The sequence below is a fragment of the Phalaenopsis equestris genome, unplaced genomic scaffold, assembly GCF_001263595.1.
Source record: "Phalaenopsis equestris unplaced genomic scaffold, ASM126359v1 Scaffold000315, whole genome shotgun sequence".
NCBI classification, from domain to species: Eukaryota; Viridiplantae; Streptophyta; class Magnoliopsida; order Asparagales; family Orchidaceae; genus Phalaenopsis; species Phalaenopsis equestris.
Window position 1 is genome coordinate 93,435 of NW_018164757.1, and position 24,040 is coordinate 117,474.

Genomic DNA, 24,040 nt, shown 5'->3' on the forward strand with positions numbered 1-24,040 from the left:
CTAAGCTTCCTAACATATCGATTATAAGTTTGAGGTTGTCGTGTAGTTATTGGGTCAGTGACTCGCTACGGGGTACCTCCTAAACCAAGTGTCCTGCGGTCCTCTAACCTAAAAGTCCCCTGCAAGTCTATAGAAGCGACATGAGTTATAAAACAGAACATGCTACGAAATATAGTAAATAACAAACAGTAATATTGCAGGCATGAACTGTGTGTATATGCAGTAAAGTGTGCAGTAGCAAAAGTAAACGCTGTAAATGTAAAATAAACATGTATACCTGGCGAGTTGGCGGATCCTGAAAGACTTGAGAAGAAAACCGTCAAAAAACACGAGAAGAATTCGGAGAAAACCATGAGTACTCTACAAAGATTTCGATAAAATGGTAGAAAAACGCACAAAAATTCGAAGAAAGAAATAAAGTCATAAGCATTCGGGTCAGGCTAGGCCAGATTTAGATATTCTTCCGTATGTATAGAGTCCGACATTCAACTAGAAAGGTGTCCTACTATACCAACTTAGGAGGGTACTCCTTAGCCCAATACTGGCAATTGATATGTGAACAATCAAATTATATTACTTAAAATTTATAAGAGAATAATATCTATCTTATAGTCAAAATATTTTTGTAAATAGCATATTTATTCTTATCGTATTTGTTTTTATCATTTTTATAGAAATATGATTGTCCACAAGTCGATCGCACCGCCGAACTAGGACCACCAATAACCTAAGAAGGCAAGGGTGTCCTATTAGCCTAGTGTCGGTGAATAATATTATCATCCTACGTTTCACCGGGTCCCTGAGTTGGGTCCCGATGTCGTAGGATGAAATATTATTATGCTCTACCACCAAATGTCTTTATCATCAAGACCTAATACCTCAAAAAGATTGTCTAACTTACAACCTTGCTTGATGGTTTCACATATAGCCGTCGCTATACGTGCAGACTTATGTTTCGGATATAAGCGCCTAAAACACAAACCAAGAAGCAAGGAAAATGAACCAAAAAGCAAGAAAAGCAAAAGAAAACTAACCCGCCTCCAAAATTAATTTAGAAAGGAAAACCAAAGTGGTGGGAGGGTTAACCTAAAACATTCGACTGGCAGGACTTCTCTATTGAGCAATGAAATGGGGCACACTCCCTAATGCTAATTCCAATACATCTCTAAGTGACAAATTAGAAACCTCTAAGCTATTTCCAAACCTTCCCCAACCAAAGAAACTCTCCTTTTTTTCTCTTTTTATTATATTGCAATCAATTTAGCCCGAAGAATTGGACCCTGAAACATCTCCAAGCATTTCATAGATCATTCCTCGAAAAGGGGCATTCGAATTCTTCCAAATAACAGTAATTAAAATATTTCAATTCACCAATTCCATCTCAAACTAAAAGCTTCCAAAGGAGGCATAAACCCAACACAACATAAAGGAGCTCAAACAGCTGTCCACGTGTAGATACAATAGAAGGAACCATCAAACGAGGTGTTCAAGAGTAGGGACAGCAAAGGGCAGCCACCAACCAATAGATTCACAAGCAAGGACAGCAGAAAAGCAAACCAAACCCAAGCCACCATCCAACAGGTTCACGGGCAAGGGCAGCAGGGAGCAAAACAAGCCCAAGCCAACCTCCAACAGGTTCACGGGCTAGGACAACAGGGAAAGCCAACAGCCCCAACGTAGAAGAACCACAGGCAAGGACTCACGGCCAGGAGCAGCGAGGAGAGGCCACCAACCCCAGCACAAACAAGGGAACTAAAAACAACATCTCAACAGCAACCAAAAAAAAAAGGTCCCACCAATTCTCAACTAAAGGACAGCAATAAATAAAACCCCAATAGCAGAATACAATCCAGGTGCTCTCGGATAGAAGCGGCAAGCCAGCCTCAAGACCACAAAAGAAAAAAAAAACATATAAACATCCTCGGGTAGGGGTGGCAGAACGAGCAAACCCCAACACAAAGACCTTCAAAAACTTCAAAAATAAAAGAGAAACCATGCATGTATATTTAGGATTGTAGGGGAGCAAAACCGAGCCACTAAAGCAAACTCCAAAAGCCTCCAAAAATGAAATTCTAGCTGCACATGCTTTTCGAACAGAGAAGGCAACAACAAGGAGTAAAACCAAGCCCCCATAACAAGCACCAAAAAAAAATTCTTAAGAACCAAATTCCATTCAGCATGTATTTCAAATAGGGAGGCAGCAACAGGAAGTAAAGCCAAGCCCCCAAAGTAAAATTTTAGAGACCTTAACATTAAATCAATTCAGCAAGGAAAACCGTAGCCTTAGAAGGTAGAAATAACCTTCAAATTTCAACATATAGGTACCAATGTGATAAAAAAAAAAGGAAAGAGCCTACATATGCATTATACCTAAACTGTGCCTTTCAAAAGCCTACATTTCCATCCAAATATCATAGAGCATTTAAAACAGGTCAAACAGTATGCAGCATTTAAACTAAAGCCAACAGGAGATGCCAACAGTTCAAGCCAATTCAAAGCCCAACAACCAACAATGATTCAAGCATAATATACCAACCGAAACAAACCATACACAGCCTCGGTCGAGCAGAGAAGAGGAAAGGGAGGGTAGAGAAGGGAAAGGATGTTACCTTGCTCGAGTTTTCAAAAACAACAAAGAAAAGCCACCGAGCCTCCAAACACCAAGCACACAATGACTTAGCCGAGAAGGAATTTCGGCAGAATCTCCCCCAGGCTCCTAGTTTCGTAACCTCATAGAGAACACCCCCACAGGGTTTCATAAGTGCAGGAGAAGTAAAGGGGCTCGCGGGACTCACCTGGACGAAGCAAAACCCCCAACCGAAAGAAGACTGCATCGCAGCCAAGGCAACAGAGGAAGGAACCATCGGGAAGGGGAAGAGTTTCCCCATTCGTGACCCAGTGAACAGACGCACCCAGTCAACTTATCGCGAATGGGCTCCCGCTTAGTGATTCAGGGGAAAAGAAAAACCCCCTCACTAGCTATATAATGCAAATATATCCCCTCTAAAATTAGTTTGATATTTAAATTTCCTCGATTTTTGTATTTTCGCTTGTGCACGAGGCTGTATCCAAATGGGTGTCTCCCTAGCTAAATTCGACGTCCCGGACGTGTCGGCGCGGTCCGTTTCGTCTTCCGGGGTTGTCCGGACGGCCTAGTCGACAATCGAGTCAAAAAACACGTCAAATTCAAATTTTAACGAAATTTCGGTTCGTGATCGATCGTTTCAAAAATTTGTTTAAGTTTCCAGCAAATAACGGTGCAGCCGATGCCTATTGAAACGATTAAACGTGTCGGGAGCTCGAATTACAAAGTCTATGCATCCCATTTCTAAAGCTCTAAGATAGTCAAAGGGAGAACCCTAAGGCTAGATTCTAAACCCTAAGAAGAAAATTATACCTAACTAAAAATGAGGTCAACATCATTATACATTGATCTATTAGAAAAACTACACAGGAATTATGAACTCCATAGCTCATCTAGGATAACTTCAACAGATATGATAGCCAGAACCGTCTATATTTTATCACAAAATGAGTGTATAAGAGGAACTTTGGAGTGATTCTAAAACTTATCAGAAACAATCAATAGATATTTTTCGGTTGGATTAGATACTCTTACCAGCTTATCCTCAGAAATTATAAGGCCTGAAGGCCCAACATTCCAAAACAACCCCTTACAGATTTCCTGTGATCACTGTTATGTCATATTTCAAGATAGTTTTCTGTCTTCATATGTATCAAAATTCATTAGTGTGTTAACCCTAACACCTTAAATAAATGACCTAGAACTGTATTGAAACAATTGATGAAACACATGTGGATGCACGCGTGTCTAATAGTAAGAATATTACATATATTGGATATTGTGGGTCCAACACAATATTATGGTTGTATGTGATTTCAAAATGTGATTCATTTTTATAATGATTGGATGGAAAGGAAGCGTCCATGATAATTGTATATTAAAAAATGTAACGCGAACAGATAAATACAACTTTCCGAAGCCGTCTTTAGATTTGATTGAATATGAATAAATAAAATATTTATAGCACCACAATACTAATCAATAAACTGACAACAGGAAAGTATTATTTAGTTGATGTTGAATATTCATTACAAAGAGGATATCTCAAGTCATTCCATGATACAAAATATCATATTCCGGATTTTTAAAAAGCCAACAACATAGCTTAGAGCAAAAAAGAGATGTTTAAAAAAATACATTCATCTTTATGTGGTGTTATTGAAATGACATTTGGGATATGGAAAAAAATATATTATTTTATGTGATATGCCTACCCATCATTTCGGCAAACAAGTGAAGATTGTGGTCGTTACAATGGTTCTCCATAACTTTATTCGTCGGCATCCTTCGTATAATGCTTTTGATTTCAATAGTGCAGATGAGAACCATTCACATGTGCTCACCGAGGCATACAAATATCGCCTAAGTCATTCAATATCACAAGCTAAATCAGATTTATAGAACTCTTGTACACAAGACGGGGAAGGTGTTGGGGAGATAATGGAGTTGTGTGAGCAAATTACAAGTACAATAGTTAATGGGTGAAATGATTTTGTACACTGCATTTTCTTTATTTATGTAATGTGTTGGAAAAGCAATTATTGCTTATTATAATGACGCTATATGCAATGATGTTGATGTGGAATTGTGATTCGGTGCAAATTACATTTTCATTCTTCTCCCACATAGATGGCATTTAGGCAACCATATAGAGTTTTTTTTCTTGTTTGTTTCTTTTTTTTTAGTTTTGAGGTCTATGATGACATTAATGACCTTAAGGGTTCTTATGGATAGCCTTTATGATGATATGATTTTCCTACAAATACGAGATCAGCATTACATGGTTTAAAGACAACCAAAAAACCCTTATTTTTCGGGTAAAGGATTGTTCGGGTTTTTGTGGACGGACTTTTGTGATGATATGGTTTTGTGACACACGAGAATGGTCTCTCTAGTCATGACTGTTGGGATTTTCTGGATGGTCATTGTGGTAATATACTTCTGTAACATATAAGTTTGGTATTATGTGGTTTAAATGCAACTAAGAACCTTTTTTTTAAGGTCTACAGTCTTCTTGTAGTGATAGATTATTCATTGGTTTATATTTTGTGTTCTATACCTCACAACTTTATAAAACTTTAATTGTGTATTTCTATTATTCTTTTTTACTAATTCTGCATCTAAGGGTCTGTGCTTTTTTATTTTAAATCTTCTAAAAAAATGAGCTCAGGAAAGTATTATTTAGTTGATGTTGAATATTCATTACAAAGAGGATATCTCAAGTCATTCCATGATACAAAATATCATATTCCGGATTTTTAAAAAGCCAACAACATAGCTTAGAGCAAAAAAGAGATGTTTAAAAAAATACATTCATCTTTATGTGGTGTTATTGAAATGACATTTGGGATATGGAAAAAAATATATTATTTTATGTGATATGCCTACCCATCATTTCGGCAAACAAGTGAAGATTGTGGTCGTTACAATGGTTCTCCATAACTTTATTCGTCGGCATCCTTCGTATAATGCTTTTGATTTCAATAGTGCAGATGAGAACCATTCACATGTGCTCACCGAGGCATACAAATATCGCCTAAGTCATTCAATATCACAAGCTAAATCAGATTTATAGAACTCTTGTACACAAGACGGGGAAGGTGTTGGGGAGATAATGGAGTTGTGTGAGCAAATTACAAGTACAATAGTTAATGGGTGAAATGATTTTGTACACTGCATTTTCTTTATTTATGTAATGTGTTGGAAAAGCAATTATTGCTTATTATAATGACGCTATATGCAATGATGTTGATGTGGAATTGTGATTCGGTGCAAATTACATTTTCATTCTTCTCCCACATAGATGGCATTTAGGCAACCATATAGAGTTTTTTTTCTTGTTTGTTTTTTTTTTTTAGTTTTGAGGTCTATGATGACATTAATGACCTTAAGGGTTCTTATGGATAGCCTTTATGATGATATGATTTTCCTACAAATACGAGATCAGCATTACATGGTTTAAAGACAACCAAAAAACCCTTATTTTTCGGGTAAAGGATTGTTCGGGTTTTTGTGGACGGACTTTTGTGATGATATGGTTTTGTGACACACGAGAATGGTCTCTCTAGTCATGACTGTTGGGATTTTCTGGATGGTCATTGTGGTAATATACTTCTGTAACATATAAGTTTGGTATTATGTGGTTTAAATGCAACTAAGAACCTTTTTTTTAAGGTCTACAGTCTTCTTGTAGTGATAGATTATTCATTGGTTTATATTTTGTGTTCTATACCTCACAACTTTATAAAACTTTAATTGTGTATTTCTATTATTCTTTTTTACTAATTCTGCATCTAAGGGTCTGTGCTTTTTTATTTTAAATCTTCTAAAAAAATGAGCTCGAGGACTTCCGGTGCCTCCAGAGTATTGTACTGTTACTGCAAACTGTAGCGTTCTCTGCTTACTCGGCAATAAAAGCATTGCTATGGGAGACAATTTTATAGGTGTCTAAGAAATAGATCAAAGAACTATGACTTCTTCAGATAGGCAGATCAGTTTGATGATTCCACCTACGATACTGATTAGACGTAGAGAGTTTTGTTAGAGAGATTATCTCGCGAAATTAATCGTCTGCATTTTAAATTCAACATTAAGATAATATTAATTGTTATTTTAATAGTTTTATTTTTAATTTTAATTGTTGTGTTACTTACTGTTTAGTGAGGTGTTATTTTTTAGTAATAATATTAAAACTTCGTTTTCATGTATGAAATATGCAATCAATTCTGTTAGAAACAACATAATAGTACAGTGGCAGAAACTTTTTTTTCCATAAACAACTGTTGCAGATCCATACAGAAAAAAACAAACACAACTCTGAAATAGCTTCTTGGTATAGCTGTTGCGCGGCAGTTTTTTTATAAGCTACAGCTGGACTAAACAAACCCTCAAGAGATAAAATGCAAAAAAAATTTGTCAAAGAAAATGTTGGGTAGCTCTCGTGGCAAACAAGACTAGAGCGAGATGGTTTGGTCACATTAAACGTCGACCATCTAATGATGCAATTACGAGAGTGGATGTTTTAGAATTGACTTAAGTAAGAAAAGGTTAAGAAGGACAGAGGTAGATCTAGGAAGACTTGGGCTTATTTGTATAAAAAATAATCTTAATTTATTAGAACTAAACGAAATTATGACACTCAATAGAACACAATGGAGAAAAAAGATTCATATAGCCAACCCCACTGAGAGTGATAAAAGTTTGTTGTTGTTATTTGTTATTTGTTACTGTTGTTGATGTTGTATTCCTAGCTTAGCAACCTTAAGTGATGTGCTCATCTTGTAGAGATCAAGAACCAGATTGATCAGATAGAATTCTAAATTAAAATTGGCTCGTTGATTGTATTCAAAGCACATTTAAATATTCAATAAGTTAGTTATAACGTTTGACAATGGCTTGGGTAACCTAAACTGGCCCTAAAAAGACCCAAGCTTCCAATATTGGTCTAATAAAACACTAAATAACCTATAAAGATATTTATTGACCCAGCAAGACCAATTAAGCATAAATATGGCTCAAATACTCTATATCCTTGCCTTAGTGGATCAAATCAACTAGTTCGAAACCACTTTAAATTGGCTTAACCTAAGTCTATGCCATGTTAGCTTAGAACAAATCTAAGGAACCCCCTTACTTATTTTAAAGTGTTAGGTTGACCCAAACTAGACTATCATAAGCTAATCCAATATAGACATTAGTGTCTCAAATCACCTTAGGATTATAAATTTATCAATTTATTGGCCTAATCATGTCCTAAGATATCATAGCCTTAACTAAACCTCATTATAGCTCTAAATTAGCACAAGTTATGCCAAATAGCAAATTAATCTCACTAGTCATAACATAGCACATGTATACATTTATTGAGAGGTTTGATAGAGAAGTACAAAGAGAGTTAGAAGGATCTAAAAAAGATTTTGTTAATTTTTAGAAAAAAAAATCTTGTGATATAGTTCCAAACGAAGTACTTTGGAAAATTCTAGAAAAAGGGAGTTAATAATGTTTATATTCAAGTCAGTAAAGATATCTATACTAGAGTTGTTACTTGTGTTCAAGCACAAGAAGGCTTGACCATTTATTTTCCTATTTAAGTTATATTACAGCAAAGATCAACTTTAACTCCATATCCTTTGCCTTAGTTATGAATGTTCTTATTGTGGATAAGACTAGAGATAGAGTTCAAAGAAAACTTGAATTATGGAAGTTAACTTTAGAGTTTAAGGGCTTTCATTTGAGTAGATCTAAAACTAAATTCATGGAATGTAACTTTAGTAATCGTAGATCTAGTGGTGTGGTTGTAACAATGGGTGATCAAGTCATTAAAAGAAGTGAATGTGAATGCTTTAGATATCTAGGGTCTATTGTTCAAAGTGATGTTATTATTAGAATTTAAGTTGGATGGTTAAAGTGGAGGAACGCAATGGGCCTATTGTGTGATAGAAAAGTATCACTTAGACTAAAAATTTAATAAGATGGCAATTAGACCTGCAATGCTTTATGGCTTAGAATGTTGGCCTATAAAAGAGAAGCATAAAATTAACTTAAGTGTTGTTGAGATGAGAATGTCATGAGCTACGTCGTCCTCCAGGAATACCATCCAACCCCGATCATTATCGGCAGTGGAATCTGCCTAAGTGTCTGCCCACCTGAAGAAGTCACATTTCTCTGTGATGCCACGCAGACACCTGTAGAACCGTCTCCTGTAGCTATGTGCCCGACGTGACGTCAGTAGGGAAGTTTGTAGACCGTAGTGGCAAAACACTCGTCAGAAAGTCCCTGAAATCCTAGAGCTCATCTTTCCTGAATAATTCAAAAGACAATCCATTAGCATAACAAAAGTTGAAATTACTAACTAAAGTAGTTAATTACAATTTTTTGCAAGTGTGAGGTCTTAGAGAACTCAGTATACCAACCAACGAATCTGTCACTACAATAAGACAACAAACCTTGTAAGAAAAAAAGTTTTTGGTTGTCTTTAGCTCACTTAATACCAAGTTTGTGTGTCACATATGCATATCACTAAAAAAAAGGTCATCCAGAAGTACCTAAAAAACCAAGGCATAGAAAAGAAGAGAGGAAGTTGGACCTCGCGAACCCAAAAAAAGAAAAATAAACAGCGACTAACATTCATCCAGGAGAACCCACAAGGTCAAACGTATCATCATGGACCTCGCGAACCCAAAAAAAGAAAAATAAAAGGAATAAAAAAAAAGAGAAAAACAATTACAAACAGCATAAAACTTAAAATATCTAAAATATCACTGATCGATGGAACATAAATTAAACATGCACTTCATAAATTGACAAAAACAGTAATTTATTACGGTTTTGTGCGGGCGCGAGGTCTCTGAAGACTAAGTACACCAACCCCACCGAAACTGTGATAACAAGAAGAAAGGAGGACCTTATAAAACAGGGGTTCTTAGTTGTCTTTAGCTCATTTAATATCAAGCTCATGTGTGTCGCATATGCATATTACCAAAAAAAGACCATCCAGAAGTATCTCAAAAGCCTAAGCATCGAAAAGAATAGAGGAACTCGGTTGCCTTTATCAGGATTTCACATGTGGCACTAACCAACAACGACTAAACAAGTCATCCAAAAGTACCTAAAAAACCCCAGTATTGAAAAGGAAAGAGGAAATTGGTTGCCTTTATCAGGTTGTTGAGATGAGAATGCTAAGGTGGATGAGTGGGTTTACACTACGAGACAAAATGCGAAACAAATATATCCTTGAAAGGGTTGGACTCCGGTGGCAAAAAAATATTAGAGAGAGATGCCTTAGATGGTTTGGTCACAGGTCTGATGACCCTGTTAGGAAAGTAGATATTTAGATTTGACTTATGCTAAGAAAGGTAGAAATATAGTTAAAAAGAATTGGGCATGTTGTATAAAAAATTATATTAACTTATTAGAATTAAATGAAAATATGACACTCAATAGGACAAAATGAAGAAAAAAGATTGATGCATCTGACCTCGTTAGTGGGATAAAAGCTTGTTATTATTGTTGTTATTGTTGTTGTTGTTTTTGTATTTATGAACTTCTTACTTACATTGAAATTTATCATTTCCTATAGCGTTGAGCCTTAACCCAAGCTTATAGATAGAGGGTCTAGGACATCGAATGAATTTATATCTAAAAATTGTATTGTTTGTATCTAGTTAATTCCAAAACTAATCACCCTAGATTCTCGTTTTCTCTCTACTTGTTATAATTTTTGCCATATTATTATTCCTTAGAAAATTTTAGTAAAATTAATGGACAAAATTAAATCCAACTGATCATACAATCATTTACATAAATAGCATGAAGGGATTAAAAAAAACTGGTAGTAGCCTTTGTGGTTAGCAGCTTTTAGATCATAACTGTTGATAGTTCTGAATGTTCCAGCTAATATTGCACAAGCTTGAAAAGTTGAACCTCCCAACCAAACCCAGATGTCCAATATTCCCTTACATTCACATCAGCCATAACATCTGGTCATTCACCCCTAAAACCCTGTGTCGGCCCGTGCTTTCTCACAAACATCCATGCAGACCGAGATTACCAAAAGTAGAACACAATTGAGATGGCTCATAATACTTTACAGTCGATATACATGCAGAATTTGGTCACGGAAGAAAAAGCAGAATGAAACAAGCCGAAATCCCTTAATTTGGGCATCATCAGATCATCTTTAATAGAAACTAATTCAGTCAGGCCCAAGTCAGTTTTATAGAAAATGTAAGAGATGACTAGAGACAACAAAGCATATATTATCGTTTACTCTAGAAAGAATAGTAGTCCAAACAGGGCCTCAGCAATTTTTCAAAAAAATCCATATTAGTTTGCTAATAAACTTTCTTGCGGTCAAGTTCCAGAGAACTTCACTAATTATAGCATTTAATAGAAAAAACAAGAAATATGAAGTAAACGACGTCGTTTTGAAAATACGGCGCCAACATTGTTTCATAATCACTCTCTCTATAGAAGAAATTAAGTATGAACCACCAATTAATTGAATATCATGATGGATTCAGGTAGAAAGAATGTTTGATAAGCTTCTGATACAGATGACCGAATAAAGTTAAATCATAGAAGTATTCTTAATAATAAATGCTGTAAGAATCTAATCATAGTTCTCATTCCAGATATCAAAACCTATAATCCATCCAGAAAGTTCCACTAGCAAGAATTTTGTTTCTACAAAATCCCATAGGCATCTAAATTGAGAGAAAAAACCTCAGCAAGATCAAGGCATAAAAAAAAAATTCTAAGGTATCCCACATTTCCATCCAGAAGAAAAGATGAGACAATTCCACATTATCAAGTCAAATAATATGATACTTACAAAATTCAAATTTTCTAAATCAAACATGTTTTGAAGACTATGCGTATGAAAAATATAATATACCTCCCCTGCTCCAAGTCTGAAATCACTGAAACCAAAAGAATCTATAACTTCAACTTGCAATCTCTGCTTTCTAGGGTTTGCAACAAATAGAATAAAATCCTGTTCAAAAGAAAATTCCAAATCATTGAATTAAAGGCAAAGAAACAATATATGGAAATATTTTTGCTACAAAAGAAGAATTTTATAATGAACACAATAATAAAAATAGGGCTTACTTGATTCCAGATTGGCTCCCCTGGTGGCCCAATGACAGTTGTTTGGCTGTTTTTTTTACTTCGAATCACTTGATTGCCTAGTCTTAAAACAACGTAAGGATCCGTCTTACCTGTAAATGCAATCAGGTAAAATAAATGATAGCATATATGATTAATTAAATACTAATGTGTACTTAAACTCAGAGCGGTTAAATCAAACAAACAATAAAAGGAATTTAATCCATGCTCCCTTGAAGTGACAGAATAATAAAATCCACTACATTCAATACTCAAGATGAGGCTCGAAATGCTCTCAAGCCAAATTCACGAGTACCAGTTTGACAATATTCATGCTTGCAACAACTGCCAGAATGGCAGGATTTATTTCAAAAAAAAAAAAACAAAGGTCACTAGAAAAGAAACTTTCAATTTAAATGAAATCTTACAGAATGCCTAAAAAGAATTCAGCTGTCGTAGCTCATTCGCGACCAAAAACAATGAATACATATGAAAGAAAATAGCAAAACAAAAGCAGCATAGATACCAATTCTCAGAAAAGCAAGTTTGCGAGCATCAACAAGAGTCACAGATAACTCCCCAACAAAATCTCTGTTTCCTTCTTCAGTTGTATCAGCTTTTAAGTTATCTGTAACAGGACCAAGAGCTTTGCCCTTCTGGAAATCAAGGACAATCTTTCTCGGACGAACAAAAAGTCCAGGCAAATCCTCCGTAAGAAGTTTTTTCAGAAACCTGGTAAAAAGGGATATTTAGTTTGATATGAAAAATGCATCACTCAGACTATCTATAAGCAGTAGATTTTAACATGTTCACAAGCAATAAATGCATTATCTATTCCCACTTCGAGGAACAAGTAGATATCCTTGATTTATCCAAAAGACAACGATATGCCAAGATTAAAATTTCACCAAGGAATGCACCAAATCTTGAAATTTTATGTACTTGAATACAGCTTATGTATGCTATTGTAGACATTATGGAAACGATGAGAATATTGGAGTGATTGAAGATAAATACTTCTAGTCAAGTAAAAAAAGAGCAATGTAGGACTGAGCAGTCTTGCCACAAGGTTGTAATGTATACACTTTTTTCAATTCCATGCAAGTCATGTGTGGACATTTGTATGGATATTGTATTAGGTTTGCCACAAACATTGAAAAAGAATGACACTAATTTTCTAATAACAAATCATATTTCCTAAATAACATATTACATATCATAGGATAAATTACTAATGCTTCTTGTATCATTATGTTCTATTTTAATGTAATCGTTAAATTACATGGCTTGCATAAAGCAAATATGACTAACAAAGAATTCATGAATCACTTATAGAGAAATCATCGAAAGAAAATTAATTACAACTTCAATTTTCAATAACTTATCATTCACAATTTGATGAACAAAATAAAAGGGTTAAAAGAAACTTGAAAAATGTGTTATATAGTTTGTTAAAAGACCATGTATCTAGATAGGATTTGAAAGTGACAATGCCTTAGTTTGTATACAATGGATCTACCAATAGATCTACTAGCATGAGTCCATTTGAAATTGTCAAAAGATTAAGTTTATTGATCTTGTTGACCTTATAATAGAATCCATGACTACGATTTGCACAATCTTTCACAAATATATGCACAGTTTGTTCAAAGACATTTGTAGAAAGTTGCTAAAAATTATGACAATTATTTATAATCTTCCAGTTGATGTTAACATGAGGTATATAGTTTTCCATCAAGAATTTCTAAGAAATTGAATGCAAAAAAACAACTATTTAAAATTTTGCAATGTATTGGATATGATGTCTACATATTTGAAATTCTAGAAAAATCTAGTATAAAGTCCACTTTCAATGTGTCTTGATTCCAAGAGTTTACTATCAATTCTATTGCGATCTTTTTTTATACATCTTGTGAATCCACTTGAAGTCTTCCATCAAAAATATTTATATATCTCGCTCTGCTATTTTAGATGATGAATTTGTTTGTATCCATCGGGAATGGTGGATTCCAGAGAAATCTTGTTAAAACTTGATTTTGCTAATTAATGGATTACTTTGTACGAAGCACATAATAAAAAAAATGTTTAGCTTGATAAATATAAAATGTTGAATTCAACATAACCAAATTTTGTTCAAGTCAAGTACATATAGAACCTTCATGTTTACTCTTGTTAAAAATGTCATTTAAGCAATGATCTAGGTACAACATAAACATGATAGTTTCTTTCGATTTGATTTTTTATTTTATTTTCATTTATGCAATTAAGAATGTGCCACTAATGATGTTCTTATATGGTTTGGTAAAATATTGTATTGATTCAATTTTAGATTAGTTTGCCAAAGATGCATGCAAGCTGATATTTCAAGCTTTGGAGAAGTAGTTTTCAGTAGCAATTAAAAAATCATTCGAGGCACCCACCTCAAGGGACTGAAAGATAGCCTCAAGGATTAAGCTTCTTTTTTTCAGGTGATGCTTATGCCCTTTTAAAAATTTTGAGGGAAGTCTTAGTTTTTAGGTTAAAATAAATTATCTTATACCACCATCCATGAATAACACAGATAATAGCCCGTGCATGTTAGGATTCGTGCTCAAGCATCGTCCCAAGTACAGCATCCACTTCACCACTTCGAGCATTGACGAGCCCGCTATCCACTTCACCACATTGAGCATAATCTCAAGCCCATTCCAGCATCTCAGCGTTAGCTTCTTCTCTATGCCAAAGCCGCGTCTAAGCCATGCAATGTAGAGCACAATCCCATCGAAGCTTCACTGTGTTCTTGCTTCAACTTCGTCTCTCTATCAAGCATCAAAGTCCCATCCAAGCCTCGCAACATCAAGCATCGAAGTCCGGTCCAAGCCTCACAGCGTTCCTTCTGAGGCCTCGCTTCATCTCTCTATTGAGCATCCTTGTCGGAGCCTCTTCATCTCCATTGTCTTCTTCTCTACCATCCATTGGATTTTTCCACCACTTTTCCCATCTTTATTGTGATTTTCCAGTGAGTTGCAGTCGATCCGAGTCTTTTGTGAAATTCTCGTAAGCTTCCCATTAGCTTTCCAAGTTTGATGCATTAATATATATATATATATATATATATATATATATATAAAATTTAGTATTTAGAAATAGGTGATACTTTCTTGATATTTAAAATTAATTAGGTTTATACATTCTAAAATATTATTTGAAATGTATAAATATGTTTGAAATTTAGATTTGAATGTTTTTTATTATTGTGATAGTTATAAATTGTTATAGATTCTTTAAAAAATTTAATATAATTAATTAACTATTTAAGAAAGAAGGCCAACTTTTTTTATAACAATCATTTTGTTGGTATAGATGAAACATGTTTGATTAATATCAAACCTTTGATGGGAAAGTGGGATCTTCTCAAAAAGAAACCAAGTTGGGAAAATATGGCAGATAATTATAATAAAATATAAAACACTAAAGGTTAAGAGTATAAGAAAAATGAGGAAATTTTAGTGAAATAAAGAATATTTGCTAGCAACATCAATAGGACATGAAGTGATTGTAATTAAAATGTAAATAATTCATTATTTATAAATAGCTAAGGAATGAAAAAATTTTATTAGTATTTTAATGTGCATAATATAATTGCACTAAATATTAATAGAATAAGTTTAAATAATCTTGAATATAATTTAGTTGATCTGATGTATTCCAAGTTTATTATTTGAGCCGTTAAGAGCAAGTATATTTCCTTAGTAATACAAAACTTTTTAAGGAATGTAAGAAATCATTTGCATAAAAATTATTTGCTTGTATATATTTAAATGTTGAAGCAAATGAAAAAGTGTCACACGAATTCAAGAAGAAATATGTTGAATATTTAAAGCATTATCACCACAAAAGAAATAGTGCACAAACATAGAGAAGGGATAATTGGGAATAGTTCTTATTTTGGTACTCAATTTGATTATTCTGATAGTGCAAGTAATTTACTTTCTTATAATAGAGGAAATCAAAAACCAATTGATAAATTTGTTGTGTGGATGGAGATGAAAATTGTGAGTGTGGATGGTTTCTCCTTTAACTTCTAAAAAAGAACATATCAATTGAGTATGTTTATATATTGTAAGATACTTTAATGAAAATGAAATTCAATGTTATGTGAATAGGAGTCATTCATAGATCAACATTTTTCACTTTATTGAGAATTATGGGTGAGGATTGAATCTTCATAGTATGTATAAGCTGTAAACTTGTATGTTGGATGACAATGTTAGAATAACAACAAAAACGGTTCATGAACTGAAGAAGAAATGGGTTGAGATATAAGTTATAATAATGTTTGATTGTTTTATTCAAATGTATCAAGCCATCCAATTTTATTATCTTAAAATCCTGAAAGAAAAAAAAAAAAAACTAGGAAATTCTAATTAATACCAAACTAAGAGCAAAAGTTATTGTTTAAAATATTATTGAACATGCTCATTAGGAAGAGGAGATATTAGTGTTACGAATTCTAAGTGATGAAGTTAAGTTAGTGTTAAACTTAAAAGATACTACTTGCAAAAATGAGGAAGTTAGTCATTCGACTAGTGAACGCGACAATGATATCGAGAAAATTTTCAACTCAACTTCTACTTATTTATTTGAGAGAATAACATAATATGTGCATGCATGGTTAGAATGTTTTTATTTTACTTATTATGCATGCTGCAGTTGATTGTGCACTTCTTTAACATTTAGCAAATTAACATGTTTTACTTTAAGATCTAATAAATTTATTTCTTCTTTTTTTACATAACATCAGGTGATGGCGATGAGATCCCTTTCAAATCGACCACTATCATTTTCAAGAGGTTGAAAAAAACTGACACGGGAGCTTACCGCTCAAAATTTTTGTGTTGTTGTAGCTACTATAGTACCGCGGGAATAGCTAGTTTGGGGGGAGGCATTGAAATAACCTCATTCATTCGACTAATGAATAAGATAATGATATTGAAAAAATTTTAAACACAACTTATACTTATTTATCTGAAAGAATAACATAACATGTGCGTACATGGTTAGAATGTTCTTATTTTACTTATTATGCATAATGTGGTTGATTGTGCACTTTTTTTCATTTAGCAAATTGACATGTTTTATTTGATGATTTAAAAAATGTATTTCTTCTTCTTTTAGATAACATCAAGTGGTGGCGATGAGGGCCCTTTCAAATCAACCACTACCATTTTCAAGATAATGAAAAAAACTAACACAGGAGCTCACCGCTCAAAATTTTTGTGGTATTGCAGCTGTTACAGTACCACGGGAATAGCTATTGTTGGGAAAGCGCCGAAATTACCCCATTTTAGTTATACTTTCTTTCCTCTTATCATTCATTTATTTATAGTCATTTCCTATATATGTATTGTATTCGAGTTTGGAAGTAAGTTTTTTTGTGTGTTTTGTATCGGAATAGCCACCAGCTTCTCTTCTTCCTTTAGAGAGTTGTATTTTATGGTCGTATCCTAGTTTCTTGGCGGTGATCATCTTCCCTACCCCTTCCCGCATCCCTCTCGCTTCGATACCATGCCTTCCTCATTGTTGCGGTCACCCCAATAGCAATCTCGTTCTTCCTGCAGTTCCTCACCGCCCAGCCATCCTTTTCGATGTCGAAGCTACTAGGCAATCCCCCTTGGGCTGTCTTGCATTCCCACGCCTTCATTGTCACTGCCATCGTCATTCCTGCATGCTGTCGCCACCCAGAAACACCCGTTCGAGCTGTTTTCTGCTGCTCCAAGCTCCCAGCCAGTTGTTTCCCCTCAACCCAGCTTGTTGTCATTGCTACAACGCCTCCACTTTATTGTTTTCCTGTTGTTCAGCCGTCCCTTGCTTCCCTACTGTTCCAACCGCCCATAATTGTTACCGCTCCTCATCCACAACCTGGAAACCCCATCCCTACCTTGTTGCTACCCCACCAAGCCCTCTAACCGTCGCCACCTTCACCCGGGCCGCCCGAACGTGAGTTTGCGTGTCTTGTGTGTTGTATTTTTTTCTCTCAAGTGTGTTTGATTGTAACCGCCTATTTGCTTCCAGTAATAATATTTGTTTTTCCTAATGTGGTTTGGGTTAACTTCAATATCAAAAACTACTTCCCGTCCTCACTACGAGATGAATGTGGTTTGGGTTAACTTCAATATCAAAAACTACCTCCCGTCCTCAATAGCAGTTTAATGTCACCATCACGACCACATCGATTTCACTACAACATAGTACTTCACCCATACAAACACCAACATATTACTCCCCAAATCATCCTAAAGCCTTGAAATTTTTAAACTTTCCGGACCTACCATATAACACCACCACCACCGCCATCATGTCAAACAAGTACTTCAATTCATGTTGAGCATAGTGTGGTTAGTACAAAATCATGCACTTACATTAAACCTGACGGAGATAAATAAGTATATAATTACTTCTCACTCACGTTTTATTTTAATATATACTTACGTTTTATTTTAATATATAATTTCTAACAATATTTTTTTGCAATTCATGTCCTTCCAAACAAGCCATACATAATATCAAAGGTATCACGTGGAGAAAATATGATGCAACATATTTATCTTAAAAAAAATTTCACTAAAAGTGTGCAACAAGAATCAGGGAATTTTAAGTATTAACTAAGCCATATTAACTTAAATTGTTGTTGATATTTTGTTTTTAATGAATCTAATAATATATTGAATATTACAAAAGTGATTTTGGTGGTTTATAGAGCATCAATAATTAATTAGAAGAGATTATGAGATTAGAGGTCCCACTCCCTTCGGTGATATGTTCACCAACATACACAAGTGAAGACAAAAACTGCTCTGAATTGGAGATGAAGTGTGGGCTGAGCTATGCGGAGTTTGAGCCTCCCCTAATTATTTTTGTAAAAGGGGTAGGCCAAACAAAATCAAACATCGGATTTTGGGGGCATGAGTAACTCTAAATATTAGAGGCTCAATTCCACATACCGAGTGTCAAAGAAGAATGGTAACGTGTAGGTACTGTATATTAATAAAATTTATAAACAATAAATACTAACTTTTAAAAAGGTTTATAGAAATAAGTAATTGGAAGATAACCCCCTGCAGTTGTATTGCATAATATAACATATCAACATTAGTGGATCAATTGTGGATCGACACCATGTTATAGAGATTCGACGAGTTTATGTAAACAAAGTATTTGTTCTTAAATTATAATCATTTACAAATATATTTTGTTTTTTTATCACAATACAATTTATTATAGGATGAATAATGAAGTTGAAGGAGATTTGAAGTTAAAGTTCAACAAGTGTAGGTAGTTCGAGTGCCTGTCCAAGCATTCAAAGTTTCATATCTTGGCAACGTAGGAAGTGGCATACAATGCACGAAATACTTTCTGTTGTGAGAGCCCTATTTTAATTGATGATTTGGTCAGAATGTGTCACAGCCACTACTCGGGGCATTGAGTTTCAAGTGAATGATTAGACAGAAGCTCAATGCGCTTTCATAAAAGCAAGGATGAAGCAGATATGCTCTGACAGATGTAGTACACGTGAAAAAAAACAAGTGGTAGAGTATGAGGAGCAGGAAGAAGATGAGGAAACAGATGAGCATTAGTATTTTCAAATTATTATTTTTGTGTTCATTGAGCAATTATAAGCAATAATATATCTTTTGGAAACAATTTCAATATATATATATATATATATATATATATAATGTGGTCATATAATGGTTGTGGTTATCTGATACTAGGCAATTGTGAGACTTCAACAAAATAGCTCATTATGTTTTTGTGTTGCAGATGCACAAATAACATTGTATAAGGCTCTTTAGATTTTTTTTCTTTCACCTAATAGCTTTCGACAGACTTTTGGTATAATTTTCGTCACAACACATTTTTGCGGTGAAACTTCAACCATTTCTTTTTTCTAAACCCTAAATTCTAAACTAATTTTACTAGTGGAAAAGGCCACTGAAAAATCAGAAGGCACAATTATGACCAATAAATCCAAGAGTATGCCGATTTTTTTGTTGCTCAAATTTTAGGCAACATTTGCCTCGCTTTTTTCCATCGACGTTTTTTTAGTGAAATATCGGTCGAAAATAGTCAAAAAAATTTTACGATGAAATTTCTTGTCATCAAAATGCATTTTCAATCAATAACTTTACGGAGGATTGAAATTCATAAGTATTTTTTCGGTAACACCAATTTCCGATGGAAATTTAATATTTTCCAGATGATTTTTTAGCTAGAAAGTGGTGATTTTCCAATAGTGCGTGTTGTAACTTGCCATATTTAGCAATACAAATGAGATTACGCTTTTTTTCAAACTTAGCATGGTGGCAAGCATGTTATATCTTCCTTCATCGACCTTGAAAGTGATGTGTTCTGTGATGATGGTGAACTGGTAGTTATCCTGCTAATTTCAACTTGTGTTTTCGTGATGATCATGTTCTTCTTCTACCAACAAAATATAGATCATGATACCAAGCACAACCAAATCAAATTGGGCTAGGAAGTGGTGTGTGAAAGGGAGGCAAAGAGAGAGAGAGGTAGAAAGAGATGCCTAACGCACTTCTAGAATAATTCAAGTTCACATCAATAGTTACCCTACTAATAAAAGTTACTCCACAAAATATTTGTTGCATAGGCAAAATCAAGTAAAACTAACTGATGAACAGAAACTAGTATAGAATTACACATTAGGATGAACTATATAGCATGTAAATAAAGTAAAGGAAAAGATCTTACATTGAAACAACAGGTACTCCTGGCAGAGAATGGCCAATTGCATGCAAATAAAAAGAAAAAAAGAGCTTCCATCAGACATAAAATAGCCCTAAATGTGAAAAAAAAAAGCTAATAAATAGTAATGGAAAGAAAAATAAGCCCAAAATATAAACTAATGTGTGCTCGGAAAGAAGAGATACACTTCACATGACCAAAAACAACAACAATAACAAGTTTTTATCCCACTAAGTGGGGTCGGCTACATGAATTTTCTACATGAATCTAAGTGGGGTCGGCTACATGAATTTTTTTTCTCCATTGTGTTCTATTGAGTGTCATATTTTCATTTAAATCTAATAAATTAAGATCATTTTTTATACAATATGCCTAAGTATTTATAGGTCTACATTTGTCTTTCTTAATATAAGTCGAATCTAAAACATTTACTCTCCTAACTGGATCATAAGAAGGTCAACGTTTAACGTGACCAAACCATCTAAAACGGCTCTCTCTAATTTTGTCTACCATCGGTGCTACACCAACCTTATCAAGAACATATTCATTTTGCATATTGTCTCTAAGTGTAAAGCCACTCATTCATATAAACATTCTCATCTCAGCAACACTTAACTTAGTTTTATGCTTCTCTTTTAAAGACCAGTATTTTAGCGCCATAGAGCATTGCAGGTCTCATTACCATCTTATAAAATTTTCCTTCCAGTCTAAGCCATACTTTTCTATCACACAATAAGCCCGAACCATTCCTCCGCTTCAACCAACCAACTTGAATTTTACTGATAACATCCTCATCCATATCACAATCACTTTTAAAAATAGACCCGAGATATCTAAAGCGTTCATACCTTTTAATAATTTGATTTTAATAATAATAATTTGATCACCCAAAGTTACAACTCTGTCACTAGAGCTACTAGTACTAAAATTACATTCCATATATTCAGTTTTAGTTCTATTCAGGTGAAGGCCTTTATACTCCAATGTAGACCTCCAAAATTCAATTTTTTCTTGAGCACTTTCTCTAGTCTTATCCACAAGAAGGTTATCATCAACGAAAAGCATACACCATGGTACATCCTCTTGTGAATGCCCAGTGAAAGCATCTATAACTAAAGAAAAAAGGTAAGCGCTTAAAGCCGATCCCTGATGTAATAGAACTTAAATAGAAAAATATTTGGTCAATCCTCCTTCTGTTCGAACACAAGCAACAGTTCTAGTATACATATCTTTAATGATTTGAATATAAGTCATACCAACATCTTTCTTCTCTAGAACTCTCCAAAGGACATCTCTTGGAATCTTATCGTAAGATTTTTCAAAATCAATAAAAATCACATGTAGATCCTCATTATTCTCTTTGTACTTCTCCAAAATAATGTGCTTCATTTTTTTGAAGTTTATCCTGATGTCTTTATTGTATCCGTGTAGTATGGCTTTTAAGCTTCACGTAAAATATCAGTTACGGTTATTCGAATTGTTTGTAACTGATATTTTAAGTGAAGCTTAAAATCAATGCTGCATGGTAACAGTAAAGAGATCAGGTTAAACTTCAGAAAAACAAAGTATATTATTTTACTACAAACATGTTTCCTTAAGCATCACTTTTATGAATGCATGCAAGCCAGTTTCCAAGTTAAAGACAGTAAAGATATTAATAGAGCTAGCACAAAGAAAGATTAAAGAAGGGTCCACAGTATAAACATGGCGATCACGCTGAATCTGTTTTATGGAACATAATAAACGCGGAAAAAATATCATAAACCCAACACTAAAAAAATTTCCAAAAGTTCAAAATAAAATATATGAAAATTTTAAAGAAAAATCTAAAAGATTCACTATTTAAATATTCACTTCAAATTTTCTATAAAGTGGTCTTATCCATCAATATTGTTGATACCTTTCAAAAAAATTTAAATTTATTACTGATCTAGAGTATGCCAAGAGTTGCTATGATTATAGAAAAAGTCATCAAATCAAAAACAAAAACTCAACTTTAAAAACCAACAAATTTTTTGAAACACCAATTACTGTAAGAAGTATCAGCAATTGAAAGGCCTCCAGCTTGACAGCATTTCCTTGTTTCCAATTATCCAAATATAACCATCATTTACTGCCAGAAGTATCAGTCATTGACAGGCTTCCAGCTTAATCGAACTACCTTGTTTCTATAACCCAACAATAGCCATGATATGCCTACTGAAATTAGTAAATGTATGAGCAGCATGCATAGAAAAACAGGCATAGAATATACATAACATGATGCAGGAGCAATTTGGAAGACTAGTTTGTGATAATCTTAGAACCTCCGTAACTAAGCATATCATAGTTATTTGAGTCGTTATATTGCTCCAACAAGTGTTGGACCATTTTTTTATGTCACAGGCCACATTGGACTTCTATATAATTTGGTTTTGTAGCAAGTATATAAATGATGGGAAGCTGGAAATTAGTAGGTATGACTAGTGTGGTTGGTTTGAGTATTCATTTTTGTATTTATTGGCCTCTTCTCATGATAGGAAGTCTCTTGTAACGCAAAATTCTTATTATATGGATGGACGAATGAATGTTGCTTCAGAAATAGACTTTAACAGGAAGATGGATTTCCCTTTTACCAAAACATGAAATTCAGGGCAAAGGAATGTTCATCGAAAAGAGAATTAACACACTGCATTCATCGCAAAGGACTATCTGAGAACTCATCTTGTACTATCACCTTTGCAGAAAGTTGACAGATTCTGGAGTAGACCAGCATGCACGAAGGCAATCAACATGGTTCTTGTTTTAACTTTACTTGAATCTTCCTTCTCTTTTCCCTTGTTTTCAATAAAAAAAATGTTTGTTCATTTTCTCCCCACATCAGATGTCATTTTATTCTTTGAGCTAACACTGAAGTTCAACTCAATAAATTTCCTTACCTTTGCTGCTAGCTTTTAGCACTATGAAATTCAATGGTAGATATAAGAATAAACAATCTAATCTTTTACCTCACATAAAAGGAAGCTAATATATCAAATACTATAATTTAAACCTTACATGAAAATAAATGAGAGCATCTTAGAACTAAGACGCAAAATGATGAGGTCACTTTATATATCTTTAAACTTAACTCCACATTAAATGATGTTTAAGCTACTGTCCTCATCGATAAAATACACAGCAGAAATCAACGATATTCATTGACGAAACTTCCACAGCTGCGCTTCTAAAGAAAAAAATAAATTAATAAAATTACCCATAAGGTTGAACAGACGAAAGGGTGACAGCTCAATCTTAATCCTTGGCAGGGAAACAAAAGCCCATGATACAGCACCAACATAGGGTTCTGTAGCTATTAATCGTAGTTTAACCCAAAGTTCCCCATCAATATCAAAATTACGAACACCAACAGGAACAACAATGACAATGATACCAAACTTCAAGGATAAGGAGAGCAACATGCGAGCTCCACCAGTATAACGAAGTCCAATATGGTACCTGCCAAGAATTTAAACACTCAGTGAACTGCTAGGATTTATCACATGTTCTTGATAAAGAAAAAATTGCATTCATAAATTTATAATATGTGTGTGTGCTTATATATATATATATATATATATA

At 34.1% G+C, this 24,040-nt stretch overlaps 1 protein-coding gene across 1 annotated transcript in view; it reads right to left on the minus strand.

Moving 5' to 3' along the window:
- LOC110025614 (extended synaptotagmin-2-like) overlaps positions 1–24,040 on the minus strand; it is a 66,724-nt gene that overhangs the window by 24,968 nt on the left and 17,716 nt on the right. The window contains exons 2-6 of the mRNA XM_020726192.1: positions 23,676–23,917; positions 20,447–20,465; positions 12,219–12,424; positions 11,696–11,805; positions 11,481–11,579 (exon numbers count right to left, since the gene is read on the minus strand). Coding sequence (XP_020581851.1) covers positions 11,481–11,579; positions 11,696–11,805; positions 12,219–12,424; positions 20,447–20,465; positions 23,676–23,917 — 676 coding nt within the window. The remainder of the gene's footprint in view (positions 1–11,480; positions 11,580–11,695; positions 11,806–12,218; positions 12,425–20,446; positions 20,466–23,675; positions 23,918–24,040) is intronic.